At 41.0% G+C, this 14087-nt stretch overlaps 1 protein-coding gene across 6 annotated transcripts in view; it reads left to right on the top strand.

Annotated features, from left to right (window-relative positions):
- The window catches only part of vps13c (vacuolar protein sorting 13 homolog C), a 75422-nt gene that overhangs the window by 18001 nt on the left and 43334 nt on the right, over positions 1-14087 (top strand). For all 6 annotated transcript variants that reach the window (XM_047806779.1, XM_047806783.1, XM_047806790.1 and 3 more), the window contains 16 exons: positions 59-194; positions 364-458; positions 2522-2664; positions 2874-3066; positions 3907-4021; positions 4108-4244; positions 4332-4464; positions 5826-5943; positions 6053-6188; positions 8498-8579; positions 8701-8801; positions 8902-9055; positions 9653-9732; positions 9827-9886; positions 9986-10133; positions 13824-13940. In XM_047806779.1, coding sequence (XP_047662735.1) covers positions 59-194; positions 364-458; positions 2522-2664; positions 2874-3066; positions 3907-4021; positions 4108-4244; positions 4332-4464; positions 5826-5943; positions 6053-6188; positions 8498-8579; positions 8701-8801; positions 8902-9055; positions 9653-9732; positions 9827-9886; positions 9986-10133; positions 13824-13940 — 1948 coding nt within the window. The remainder of the gene's footprint in view (positions 1-58; positions 195-363; positions 459-2521; positions 2665-2873; positions 3067-3906; positions 4022-4107; positions 4245-4331; positions 4465-5825; positions 5944-6052; positions 6189-8497; positions 8580-8700; positions 8802-8901; positions 9056-9652; positions 9733-9826; positions 9887-9985; positions 10134-13823; positions 13941-14087) is intronic.

The following is a 14087-nucleotide window of genomic DNA, read 5'->3' as shown; positions in this document are numbered from 1 at the left end:
AACCGGTTGTGTTTTTGACTATTCTGAGCTCTTTCCTGCCGTTGCTTGTCTCTCTCAGGTGGTTCGGTCAGGTCAGACGCTCACGGCCAAAAAGGCAAAACAGAACCATGGCGGAGGTGGAATATTCGGTAGCTTCTTTGGAAGAAAAGAAAGAAAAAAGAAAGACCAGGAAGAGGAGGACAAAGAGCTAGAAAGTTGGTGCTTCAATTCAATTTTAATTCCCCTGGAACTAATAATGAAATATTGAAAAAAAAAAAAGAAATCATTGTATTTTGTGTGTGTGTGTGTGTGTGTGTGTGTGTGTGTGTGTGTGTGTGTGTGTGTGTGTGTGTGTGCATTTCTAAATGTGTTTCTCTAAAACAGGTATAGATGCTGTCATGACCACCGAAGAGAAGACCAAGTTATACACAGCCATTGGCTACAGTGACAATTCTCCCAACCTGGCCTTACCTAAAAACGTTCGTATCAGACACGCATACCTTATGTCATATACAGTCGAATCATTCAATTCCCAATTCTTATTATATCGTGTAGCGATTTTAACAATAGACAACGATCATAAAGCAGAAATCTGACTGCGGTGTGTACACTGCAATAGAAAGTTGTATTTAGGGGTGAAAATAAATGAATGATGAGATCTAGAACACAACCCGATAAAGCGGTCGCTAATTTAATATGACTTGCTACCGCGAGCTAGTTAGCCAGTTATGCTTACCGAAGAAGACTAGGGATGTGTAGTGTGGCGCCTGAGGAGGGAACCGGTCGGTGTGGTAAAGTGGGCGGTGGGTCTGATCGTCGCTTTCATGTCGGTTTGCAAAATCTAGACACGTCGTTCGGGAGAGAGTCGGTGATTCTGAACAAGTCGCTACCTTTAACGGTTGTTGGCAGACAGAGAGTTATTCCATGAGATGTAACCTGAGTTTGCTGCTGATGAGCTTGAGTGGAAGCAAAGCACAACATTTTCACAGATCAGCAAAAAGAGGGTTTCTGGGTTTGTAGTCTGTGAGTCCTGACATTCACCTGTGTTTTTGTGTGTGTGTGTGTGTGTGTGTGTGTGTGTGTGTGTGTGTGTGTGTGTGTGTGTGTGTGTGTGTGTGTGTGTGTGTGTATGTGTTTGTGTATGTGTTTGTGTATGTGTTTGTGTATGTGTTTGTGTGTGTGTGTGTGTGTGTGTGTATGTGTGTGTGTATGTGTTTGTGTATGTGTTTGTGTATGTGTTTGTGTGTGTGTGTGTGTGTGTGTGTGTGTGTGTGTGTGTGTGTGTGTGTGTGTGTGTGATATTTCCTGCCACGGCTAATGCTTCAGGTGATTTCACACATCACACATACACACACACACATGCAAACCTACACACTCCCACACATATACTCACACACACAAACACACACTCATACGCACACACACACACACTCATGCAAACATACATACTCTCACACTCACACACACAAACACACACTCATACGCACACAGACACACACTCATGCAAACATACATACTCTCACACACACAAACACACACTCATACGCACACAGACACACACTCATGCAAACATACATACTCTCACACACACAAACACACACTCGTACGCACAAACACATACTCGTACGCACAAACACACACTCGTACGCACAAACACACACTCGTACGCACAAACACACACTCGTACGCACAAACACACACTCGTACGCACAAACACACACTCGTACGCACAAACACACACTCATACGCACACACACACACACACACACACATGCAAACATACATACTCTCACACACACAAACACACACTCGTACACAAACACACACTCGTACACAAACACACACTCGTACACAAACACACACTCGTACACAAACACACACTCGTACACAAACACACACTCGTACACAAACACACACTCGTACACACACACACACACACACACACACACATGCAAACATACATACTCTCACACACACAAACACACACTCATACGCACAAACACACACTCGTACGCACAAACACACACTCATATGCACACACACACACACACACACACACACATATGCAAACATACATACTCTCACACACACACAAACACACACTCATACGCACACAAACACACACACACACGCAAACATACATACTCTCTCACACACACACACACACACACATGCAAACATACATACTCTCACACACATACACACACACATACACACACACACACACATTGTGGGCCTTGTATTTGATACGTGGATTAACTCTTTGGTGACCAAATTGCTATAATCAGTATATGAATTGTAATTGATACTAATTGTCTGCTCGGGATCTACAATAAAAAGTTCCTGGGCTACTGATGCATCTGTTACAGCTTATGTCAGTAATTTTTATATAAGAAACCTTGCACATTTATGGACTGCAGTAGCTGAATTAGTCAATTATTTTGACATACTAGTGATTTGGTGTTCACATTGCTTGCATTGTGTGTGTGTGTGTGTGTGTGTGTGTGTGTGTGTGTGTGTGTGTGTGTGTGTGTGTGTGTAGTACATAGCAATGATCATAAACTTCAAGCTCCTGCAAACATCAGTGACTGTGCGTGAGGAAGCCAGTGTTCCAGAGATTCTTAAAGTACAGATGATTGGCCTCAGCACCACCATCTCCCAAAGACCTGGAGCACAGGCTATAAAGTACGAAGAACATTCTCACACCCAAACATCTTCACTGTCCAAACTCTTTTTTTTACAGATAAATCTCATTTACATTTTAACATGATTGTAGATTTAATTGTGTGTGTGTTAGTCAGCTTACTGTCAAAACTGTGTGTGTGTGTGTGTGTGTGTGTGTGTGTGTGTGTGTGTGTGTGTGTGTGTGTGTGTGTGTGTGTGTGTGTTGTTAGAGTGGAGGCCAGTCTGGAACACTGGTATGTAACCGGGCTACAACAGCAGGGTGTTACACCGTCTCTGATCGCGTCTGTGGGAAACTTAAACTCCTCTCTGCTAAGTGTGTTGTTTGAGCTTAATCCAGAGGGCACTGCAGTGGATCAGCTGCTCCATGTCCATTCTCAACCTGTGGAGATCATCTACGATGCAGTGAGCAACACACACACACACACACACACACACACACACACACACACACACACACAATCCAGCACAGGCAAGCAGCCATCAGGTCCTGCAGCCTTTATTTTCGGCGCTGGTCACAGACCCGCTTGTCAGACTGGTGGTACGAAGCGGCGAAGGCGTGTGATGGGGGCGGGGGGTGTGTGTGTGTGTGTGTGTGTGTGTATGTAAAAGTGTAGGCTTGGAGAGCCGTCGCTCCCGGCATCAAATCTCGGTGCCTCAGTCCGCAAGATTGTCATAGCGATACACAGCAAATCGCCATGGAGACAATTTGTTTAAATAGAGAGTGTTGAACTTTACTTTTCAGATTAGATACTACATCAGCTGCACAATTCATGCAGTTAAGATGGTCCTGGGAAGTCGGACATGTTCTCCAATACAACAATAATAACATTAGCTAAAATATGTCACAATTGCGTGTAAAACTCAGGACCTTCTGATTTATTAAGGTTTTGTTTATCTCGACTATTTTCTCACATTCTTCCCGTCACACCCTCTCAAGCTCAATCAGACCGGATGAGGAGCGCACTGTGATGCTCTCTGCCCTCTTGCTCAAACATGAACCTGTGATTTGCTAGTGCTGCTGTGATTGACAGGCGACTGTATGCCCCTCCCATCCTGCCAGTTTTGCTTATTGGCTCCTGATCATGGCTGAAGAATACTTTAGAAACATTGAGTGAAAGTCATCCATGTTATCCAGTTCTATTCGTTAAAGGTCTGTGTCCAGTGGTGTTGTTAATCTTTAAGGTGAATGGATTACGTGTTTAAAAACAACTAAAGCACTGGTTTGTTTGTGTTTTTTGGTAGTTGACAATTAATAGCTTAGTAGAGTTCTTTAAAACGGCGAAGGGTGTGGACCTGGAAGTGATCACCTCGGCCACGCTCAGCAAACTGGAAGAGATAAAGGAGAAGACAGCCAGTGGTATGTAGTTCCTATTATCTTTAGACCTGATCATTAAAACCTATGAAGTCTGATTTCCTAAACAGACTTTTTTTTTTCCGTTGTAGGTCTGTCTCATATTATCGAGACACGGAAGGTTCTGGATCTGAAGGTTGACCTGAAGCCGTCCTACCTGCTTCTGCCCAAGTCGGGATTCTATCACAGCCAATCGGACCTCATCATCGTCGACTTTGGCAACCTGCAAGTGAGCAACGAACAAAAAAAAATCCTTCTTTATGCTGCATATTTATGTATATTCATAGAGATTCATGGATTCTTCTGTGCATCCCAGCTGAACAGCATATACCAGAGCAATCCTGTACAAGCATCTGCTAGTTTCTCATCGCTGGAGGAGATCATGGACCGAGCATACGAGAGATTCTCATTGGAGTTACTCAGTGTGCAAGTCCTCTACAGTAAATCAGGTATATATACAGTACATAGTACGTCGTTGTCTAAAGCAGTGACTTTAGCTATAACGTATGGGGATGCGACGTTTTCTTTACTGTTTACTTTGAGATAGAATAAAACAATAAAATAAAAGCAATAAACAATTAAAAACAATTTATAAAAAACTAAATTAAAACAATTAAAGCAGGGGTGTCAAACTCTGGCCAGCGGGCGCAAGATCATATCAGATGTGCATTACAGCTGACTAGCCGCATGCTCCGCTAATACTACAAATCCCAGAATGCCTTGCCACTGTATTGACGCGTAGTCACGAACAGCAAGCGCCCCTCATTCTCTGTTGACAGTCGTTAACAACCATGTTACAGTCACATCGGGCAAAAATTCCCCCTCCACAAAAATGACCAAACGAAAGATGGACAATAGGAGCTTTCAATCAGGAGAGAGGCAGATTATCTGTTCACGAATATAAAGTACAGACCTGTTTTGTCTTGTGTGCTAACGGAGCTAACGTGTCTGTAACGAAAGGATATAACATAAGACGACAATGAAACGAAACATTATGAGAAGTATAAGTACCTGGACGTAAAGCAGAAGCTCCAGAAGGCGGAGGAGATGAAAAAAAGTCTGGTTTCCCAGCAGGCTATGTTCATGAAAGCAAAATCAAAAAGTGAAGCTGCTGTAAAGGCTGTAAAGCTTTATTGTGGCAGCAGAGATGGCAAAATCTGCCCTTTAATGAAGGAGAGTTTGTCAAAAGGTGTATGGTCAAAGTTTGCGAAATGAGACACGAACACCACTGATGTGTCTTTTATATCAAATTTAATTTCTTATGTGTTTGTAATAACAAGCTCTGGTTGTTCCAAATCCTGTATTTAAGCAAAACTAAAGTTTGTTTCTATATAAAAAAGAGTGAACATTACATATCAGTTGCAGTTGATTTTTCAATAAATATTCAGTTTGGCCCGTGACTTTATCTCAGTTTTATATTTTGGCCCACTGTGAATTTGAGTTCGAGATCCCTGTATTAAAGCTTCTTGACTTGACTTGAAAGTCTGAGACGTCTAGTCTGGTGAACGAGCAAAGAAAATAAAAACACGTTAAAACGAACGGCTTACTTTTGTTTCGAGTCGATAAAAACAGGGTCACGATATCATTTTTTTTGCGTCAATGCTCCTGCTTACGGTTAATGAATAAATCCTTATTTGTCTCCAGCTTGATAAATGAGATCTATTTTGTGATGGGGTTCCTTTTATAGCAACGTTTGGAAAAATGAAACAAATAAAGCACCACTGTGTTCACTGTTTTTCATTTCGATAAACTTTCTAGCGTGTTTTATTTCTACGGTTTTGCATTTTCTGATGTGAGTTTCGCTTGTCAGGTGACCTGTGGAAAAGTGCTCGTACGCAGGGGTCATCCCAGCTGCACATCCTGCAGCGCATGGACTTCACTCTGGAGCTCGCTAAGTGTATGGTGGAGAAGGACATACGCATGCCTAGGTTTATTCTCACACTTAAACACACGTACATGCTTTCTCTTTGGTTGTTCTCCTTGTTTTTTTTTTTTATCTAATCCAGAGGAGTGCTGTTTTTTTTTTTTTCTTTTTAGGTTTAAGGTCGTTGGAGAGCTGCCGTTACTTCATGTGAAGATTTCGGATCTGATGATGCAGGGTGTTGTGGAGCTGGTTGATAGTATTCCATTTCCTCATGCTTCTTCCACACCGCCTTCCACCCCTACCAAGAAGGTTTCTCTCTCTCTTTCTTTTTTTTTTTATTTCAATCTTTTTATTGAGGAAGTAACACAGTCATGTACAAACAATTTACAGGTATTCCCCTTAAATTTTTGTTTATTTTAAAACACAATAAAAAAAGAAAAAAAGGCATATATGGGAGATAGAAAACACACGCAATAAAAAATAAATAAATAAATAAAAATTAATAAATAAAAGTGGGGGGGGAGGGGAGGGGTCAGAATCAATCACATGGTAGCATTTGTTGCGATTTAAAATAGTCTATGAAAGATCCCCATTTATGGTGAAATTTTTCAGTTACCCCTGGATGAAAACTTTATCTTTTCCAGTTTATGCAATGACATCACATTCTGGAGCCACACAGAAACTGAAGGTGCTTTAGAGGCTTTCCAGAGAAGTAAAATGCACCGTCTAGCCACAAGTGACGCAAATGTCAATATATCAGCCTGATCAGGGTCAGTAAACACAGAGTTAAAGGGGGGTCCAAATACAGCTAAGAAGGGATCTATATGAACCTGAATTCTAAGAACTTTAGAGAGAATCATGGAATACTGGCTCCAGAAGTTGTGAAGTCTAGGGCAGGAGAAAAACATGTGAGCAAGGTTACATGGGGTACCGTGACACCGCTCACATTGATCGGTTATCTGTGGATAAATTTCGGATAAACGAGACCTTGAATAATGAACCCTGTATAATACCTTAAACTGAATTAGTTCGAATACATGCTAATGCCTTTTCCCATCGCCGATCTGAAAAAAAAGTTATTCCTAGCTCCTGTTCCCAAGACCTCTGAATTTTAGCTGTTCTCTCTCTTTCTTCCTCCCTCTCACACACTCGCATGCATAAACACACACCATGCATTCAGATAGAAAAAATCAAAAGACTTCTTCTAACTGGTATTAAAGGTACAGTTTGTTTCGAGTCAATATATTTCATTTAGAATTGTTTTGTTCCACTTTAAAGAACAGACATTGTCACAAAGATTCCAACTAAAGAAGTTTCAGTGTCACACAGAAACCCCCTGAGGTGTCATGAGTAAGAAATACTTTGAGAAACCAGACTCAAAATTAAACCCCTGGAGCAGCTAGGGTTAGGGACCATCCTCAGGGGCCCAGCAATGGCAGCGTGGCAGTTTAGAGGCTTGAACCCTGACCTTCCGATTAGTGACCCAGAGCCTTAACCCACTAAGCCACCATTTCCCCATAGTATATATTGTGTACACATACTGGGGCCCTGGTTCACTGAAGCACTTAATAGTCGTTAACTCCAGCAAACCGTATATAGCATAGGAAATAAAGTTTACAGTGATCCCTCGTTTAACGCGGTTAATGGGGACCGGAACCCCTCGTGTTAGGTGAAAATCCGATGCGATGATGCGCAGCCAATCAGCTCAGATCTCACACTGGGAACCAATCATGTGCCTTGTCTGAGTGCCCGTGGGTATGTACAAAGCCTCTGAGAGAGTTTCTCTCTTTGTCTGGCATCCTGGGAAACCGTTTTTATTTTGATTTTTCGATGAATATTTTTGAAAAATCAGTGATGCACAGAGGCCGCGAAACCTGAACCGCGAAACTTGAACCGCGAAGTGGCGAGGGATTACTGTATTACTTCTAGAGCTGCAGCAACCATAACAAGCTACTTACATTAGTAGAGTTGTAGAAAAGTTTGCGTCTTCTGCCATTTTATTGGGGTTGAGAGGCTTTGGAAAATATGACGTCGTTTCCAGTAAGGCGATCGATGCTTCCTCGTTTTTGAGGTGGGATTTTTAGCAGCAAAGGTTGGAAGGATTTGCCGTTTGAGAGAGAGACGAGGTTTAAAACGCCCGCCTTCCTGACTAGTAACCTGACTACTGAATCGGAGCTGCGTCCACTGTTGTGTGGATGTTAAGAAGCAGACGGTTTGCTTTATTAACTGAGCAAAAGCTACACATAAATGCAATGTGTTTACTTGAACTGAATCTGAATAACTGTTGGTTTGAGAGAATCAATTACCCAAGACACTATTTTTCGGTACGGTGATATGGGGCCACCTCAGAGCTCCGGAGCTTTGTGTTGAATCCTGAGCTCAGGTTAATGTTTCTGTGGAGTTTTGCATGTTCCTTTGATGTTCCTCTAGGCTTCCTTTTGGTTTCTCTTCCTCTACGAATAGCTGATTCTAGTCAATAAAGTATAAATATAATATAAATAAATGATTCTAGTCCAATTCTCTTTAACTGCAAACTGTTTCACAGAAATATGGTTGCACCTAATATATTATAATAATAATAACAAATTTTAAACAGTGTATTGTATATGTTTTTGCAGGCTATGTCCATATCGTTAGCAGACTCCAGGCCAAAGGTGATGAGCATCGATCCAGCAGCATTACCGTACTCCATAGTCTCAGGTGAGATATTCTGGCCTCTCTGTTCAGTCTGATTACGTTCGGAAAAGTCGTGCACCTAAATCAATAACCTACGAAAATATTGAACTATAAATTGTGTGTGTGTGTGTGTGTGTGTGTTCAGATTCGGAGGAGGACATTGCTGAAAGGTATCTTAAGGAGGATGCCCAGAGATTAGCCTTGGAAGAACTAACAGATGTTCATTTTACATTTGAGATCAAAACCGTATGTGTGGTTTTCTTTTCCAAACAAATTTATTTTTAGTTTGTTTCAAATTTTTTCCGGTGCTTTTGAGTGTGTATCTGTGTTGCACCAATGTGTTTAGGTGCTGTTGGAGCTCCTGTGTCAGGACGCTCAGGAAGACACAGTCTTGGCTTTAAATGTGTCTCAGTTGGGTTGTGAAGGCAAGATGAGGACCTACGACCTCACAGTCAAGTCATACCTGCGCAAGATTAGGCTCGATTACTGTGGGATGAGAGGTAGAGTGTCTGCACAAATTTACACACACACACACACACACACACACACACACACGTGGCACTTGCGATTCAATCTTTGCTGGCCGCGTACGCAATCATACACAGTATAACAGGCATTATGTCATAAAAAAGAATCATGTTCAGGAAAAAAAAATAAAGTGAGTGAGGCTAAGTACGGTAACCCATACTCAGAATTCGTTCTCTGCGTTTAACCCATCCAAAGTGCACACACACAGCAGTGAACACACACACACACACACACACACACACACAGTGAACACACACCCGGAGCAGTGGGCAGCCATTTATGCTTCGGCGCTCGGGGAGCAGTTGGGGGGGTGGGAGTGGGAGTTCGGTGCCTTGCTCAAGGGCACATCAGTCGTGGTATTGCTGGCTCGAGACTCGAACCCACAACCTTAGGGTTAGGAGTCAAACTCTCTAACCATTAGGCCACGACTTCCCTAAGGAAGAACAGGACCACAACAAAGCTGGAATTAAATTTGATAAAACTATTAATAATATAATGTAAAATGTTATATAATTTGAATGTAATAGTTGTTCCTTTAATGTGTGTGTGTGTGTGTGTGTGTGTTTCAGATGCTCAGAATCAGCCCCTTCACTTAATTACCTCATCAGACAAACATGGATCTGATCTGCTGAAAATTGAGTATATTAAAGTAAGTAAACTCTCTCACACTAGGGTGTGTTAATGTGTGTGTGTGTGTGTGTGTGTTAGTGTGTGTTCTTTATACAAAACTATGCTCCACATAGGCTGACATAAATGGACCCAGTTTCCAGAGCGTCTTTAACAACACAGAGCAGGTACTAAAGGTAAGCTGTTCTAACAAGCCTGTTATGGATAAAATAATTCATATTAAATCATCTAAATTTGCGCTCATGCAAGATAATCCTGATTTTGTTCCCGCGCAGGTGGAGTTTTCCTCACTGGAATTCCTTCTCCACACCAAAGCTTTGTTGTCTACCATTAACTACCTGAATAGAGCAGTGCCAAGTTTCACACCTTCTAAAGAAAGAGACATCAAGAGACCAATGGATAAGGTTCCAACAGAGAAGACAGGTACACAATCACCCCCCCCCCCCACACACACACACAAGAATTCATACACACGCCATTCTACTAAGAGAGAGTCACATGAAAACCTGTTGGTTGCAAATACAGTCCAAGAGATTTAAATATTTGTACATTAACTAATTTGCTGTTTTAATAATGAATTTATTGAGGCTATACATCATTAGGCAAAAATAAATAAATAAATAAACCCACCGGCAAAGCTTCTACAACTACAAGTTGATTTGAAAGTAAAACCCCACTGGTGATGACACCAAAAGACCAGAAGACACAAAAGTGATAATGTTCACTAGCTATCATGGGGGCTTTTTACACCTGGTCACTTCATGCGTTTTCTGTGATCAGATAGCTATCCGATGATAAAAATACCAGGTCTAAATGCCCTCCGAAACGGTTTCGAGACGGATATAAATGTGATGGTTCAAACCCCTTTAGGAGGTGGTCTGGGACGCATTTCAGATGAAACTGGACAGGTGTAAATGAATGTGGTTGTTTACATTTACATTTACAGCATTTGGCAGACGCCCTTATCCAGAGCGACGTACATAAGTGCTTAAATCTCTAACACTGAATACATTAATGCTGGTTCACTAGGTTACATACTTAAGATACCATGAGTTTAAAACATTTGTTCAAAGTTACAATGAAAAAGTGTCAAAGGTTTTTGTTTTTTGTTTTTTTTTTTAAATGCAAAAGATAAGGAAAGAAGTGCTAGTTGAAGTGCTTCCTGAATAAGTAGGTCTTCAACCACTTCTTGAAAATAGCCAGTGACTCAGCTGTCCGGACCTCTATGGGAAGTTCATTCCACCACCTTGCTGCCAGAACAGAGAAGAGTCTTGTAGTATACTTGCCTCTTACCCTGAGAGATGGTGGAACCAGTGCTGGTAGATCGGAGGTTACGGGGTGCAGTGCGAGGAATGATGAGGGCTTTGAGGTAATAGGGAGCTGGTCCATTTTTGGCTTTGTAGGCCAGCATCAGTGTTTTGAATCGGATGCGTGCAGCTACCGGAAGCCAGTGGAGGGATCGCAGCAGCGGGGTGGTATGCGAGAACTTTGGCAGGTTGAAAACAAGCCGGGCAGCTGCATTTTGGATCATTTGCAGAGGACGGATTGCGTTCATAGGTAGACCTGCCAGCAGTGCATTGCAGTAATCCAGTCTAGAAATGACAAGAGACTGAACAAGTACCTGGGCAGTCTGTGTGGACAAAAATGGCCGAATCCTTGTTGTTCAAGCCACATACTGTACATCAGCGCTAAACTCCTCCCAAACGGAAGTACGTCACTCGCAGGTGACTCGCGAGTCGTTCATTGTGCCAGAAACAGATATGTTTTCCCACCAGCGCTGGCTCCGATCTTTCACCCAGGTGTCTCTTTGGGTCTTAAAATGCACTGCTGCCGAAAGCGAAAATGCAGCAAACAGTAAATGCTGTTTTTTTGTAGCAACTGCATACACCAAAGCGTGTTCCATTTCAATTACCCCGGAAATGAGGCGGGAGTAGAAAGATCAGATTGATATCCGATTCGCCGAGACGCATTTATGTGGCCTGATGTAAATGGAACAGTTTTAACAAATCAGATAGCTATCGGATCAGAGACAACACATGAAGTGACCGGGTGTAAAAAGGCCCCTAGATTAAGCTCAGTTAGATTAAGGTCTGGTTATTGACTTGTGTCTTACAGAATATTCTACTTGAAAATGCCTTGAGTTTCAGTTTGTTGTTCATCTGCACCGTGAAGCACCATAGAAACTTATAACGCAAATTGACCAACATTGGATTGATGGGTATGTCTGCCTGTGTGAATTATCTCCAGTAGGTTGTCCCTGTGGAAATATCCCAGTCAGTAACAGTTTAATTTATCCACACCACATCTCTAATGCATTTAAACCTGGTCTCTTTACCATCGGATAGCTATCCGATCACAGAAAACGCATGAAGTGACCAGGTGTAAAAAGCCCCAAACATGTGGTAAAAGCATGATCTGGAGCAGATCTTTCCTTTCTCTATACTCTTCTCTTCCCATCATTCTGTAACAAGTCGATTTTTTTTTGTCTCATCTGTCCATATGGTGTACAGGCTTTATAAGACTTTTTTTTGGAAAACCGTCTGAAATCTTCTCTTGATTGTTGACTTTGACACAGATACACCTTTCTCCTGTTGAGTATTTTTGTTCTGTTGTGAAAACGAATGTGAAAGCCTGATCATTTCTTCATGAGAGGAAGAATTCTTCTGTCACGGTACTACCACATGACCTTTTGGTGTTCCCAGTGGTTCTTGAGCCATGGTTTAATACATAATGTCTATTTTGTTTAGGGTTGCAAAGGGGCGGAAAGTTTCCGGTAAATTTCCGGAAAATTTCCACGGGAACTTAATCTGGGGAATTTTGGAAATATTGGAAAATTTTGGAAATATTCAAAAAACTTTATGGGAATTTATGGAATTGTACAGGAATTTATGGGAATTAATTGGAAATATAGGGAAATGTATATAAACTATATTATATACAAACATAAATAAACATTTTGGTTGGTCATAAGCAGACATGCATGCAAGGTAATACACATTTTAAAAATGACGTCTTGACTGATTTAATTGTAAATAGAACTTTGATTATTTCACTGAGTAACAAAAGCATAATAAACATTATTATGTTTGTAATAAACATAATAAACTTAATAATTGTAATAAACATTTTATAGAGGATTTTTTTTTATTTCAGGGGGGGAGTGAGTGTCTGGGGGAGGGTCATCAAATGATCTGTGCATGTGGTAACACTCCTAATTTACTGCTTATTAAGAGTTAGTAAGGTAGTTATTACGTTTAGGTATTGGGTACAATTAAGAATGTAGAATAAGGTCATGCAGAATAAGGCATTAATATGTGATTAATAAGTACTGATAAATAGCCAATATTTTTATTAATATTCATGCTAATAAGCAACTAGTTAAATGACCCTAAAATAAAGAGTTACTGTACATGTTATGGAAGAATGCGAGTACTTGCAGAGGATTTGCAGGGAACAAATTCAACTTAAATTGCATTAAATCTTGTTGTTTTAAACAAAATTATGCTGTTAAGAATGTTTTTTTAAGTTAAGAATTTAAGTTCCTTGTTATAGGCAACTCTGCTTTGTTTTTTTTTTGTTTTTGTTTTTTTTTAATTCCCAGTTTATTTCCATATATTCCTGTTAATTCCCATGGAAAGTTTCCAGCCTTGAAAATTCCCGGAATTTTGCAACCCTAATTTAGTTCAATGCAAGTGTTCCAGCGCTCTACAAGTGTCTGCTGGTTTCTGTTGTGCTGTAAAGATTTTTTTTGACTCACCGTTGTTAGTTCCTTAATCCGGTTCAGCTTGGATAACATATTATAAGGTATACTGATGATCTGCTGCTGTGGTACAACACACTCATGTGGTTCTGGTGCATTTATTTATACCTTGATGCAGATACCCAGTCTGTTTTTTACCTAGTGCTGCATGGGCACTTGTGTGGAGCAAAGTCATACCTCGAGCCTTTTAAAAGGAGGCTGTGGGGAGTAGAAAGTACGAATGAAGTTCTCCACAAAAACACACTCGCGTCACGTTTTCAGTTTAGAGGGTTAAGCTAAAGATGACCTGTTCAGCCCTGATAACAATGTACTAATTGCATGGAATATTGCATGGCTCGACTGTCCTTTCTCAGTATCTACAGGTACAAAGGACTCAGGGGTGGTGAGCTTCAAGCTTTCTGCCATGCTGGACTCCTTTGGAGTTACCATCTGTGATGACAGAAGTAGCATTGCAGAAATCCAAATTCAAGGTACATGTTCAGTTCCAAAATCAGAATCCATGAAAAATAAATAGCCTTTGTTCCAAGAGGTCCAGAGGTTTTGGGTTTGCACAGGTTTAAGGGTTTGTGCTGATGTTCTATTTATTTATTTATTTATTTATTTATCTATCTATCTAT

The sequence above is a fragment of the Tachysurus fulvidraco genome, chromosome 2, assembly GCF_022655615.1.
Source record: "Tachysurus fulvidraco isolate hzauxx_2018 chromosome 2, HZAU_PFXX_2.0, whole genome shotgun sequence".
Lineage (NCBI taxonomy): Eukaryota > Metazoa > Chordata > Actinopteri > Siluriformes > Bagridae > Tachysurus > Tachysurus fulvidraco.
This window is presented reverse-complemented; position numbering and strand designations above follow the sequence as displayed.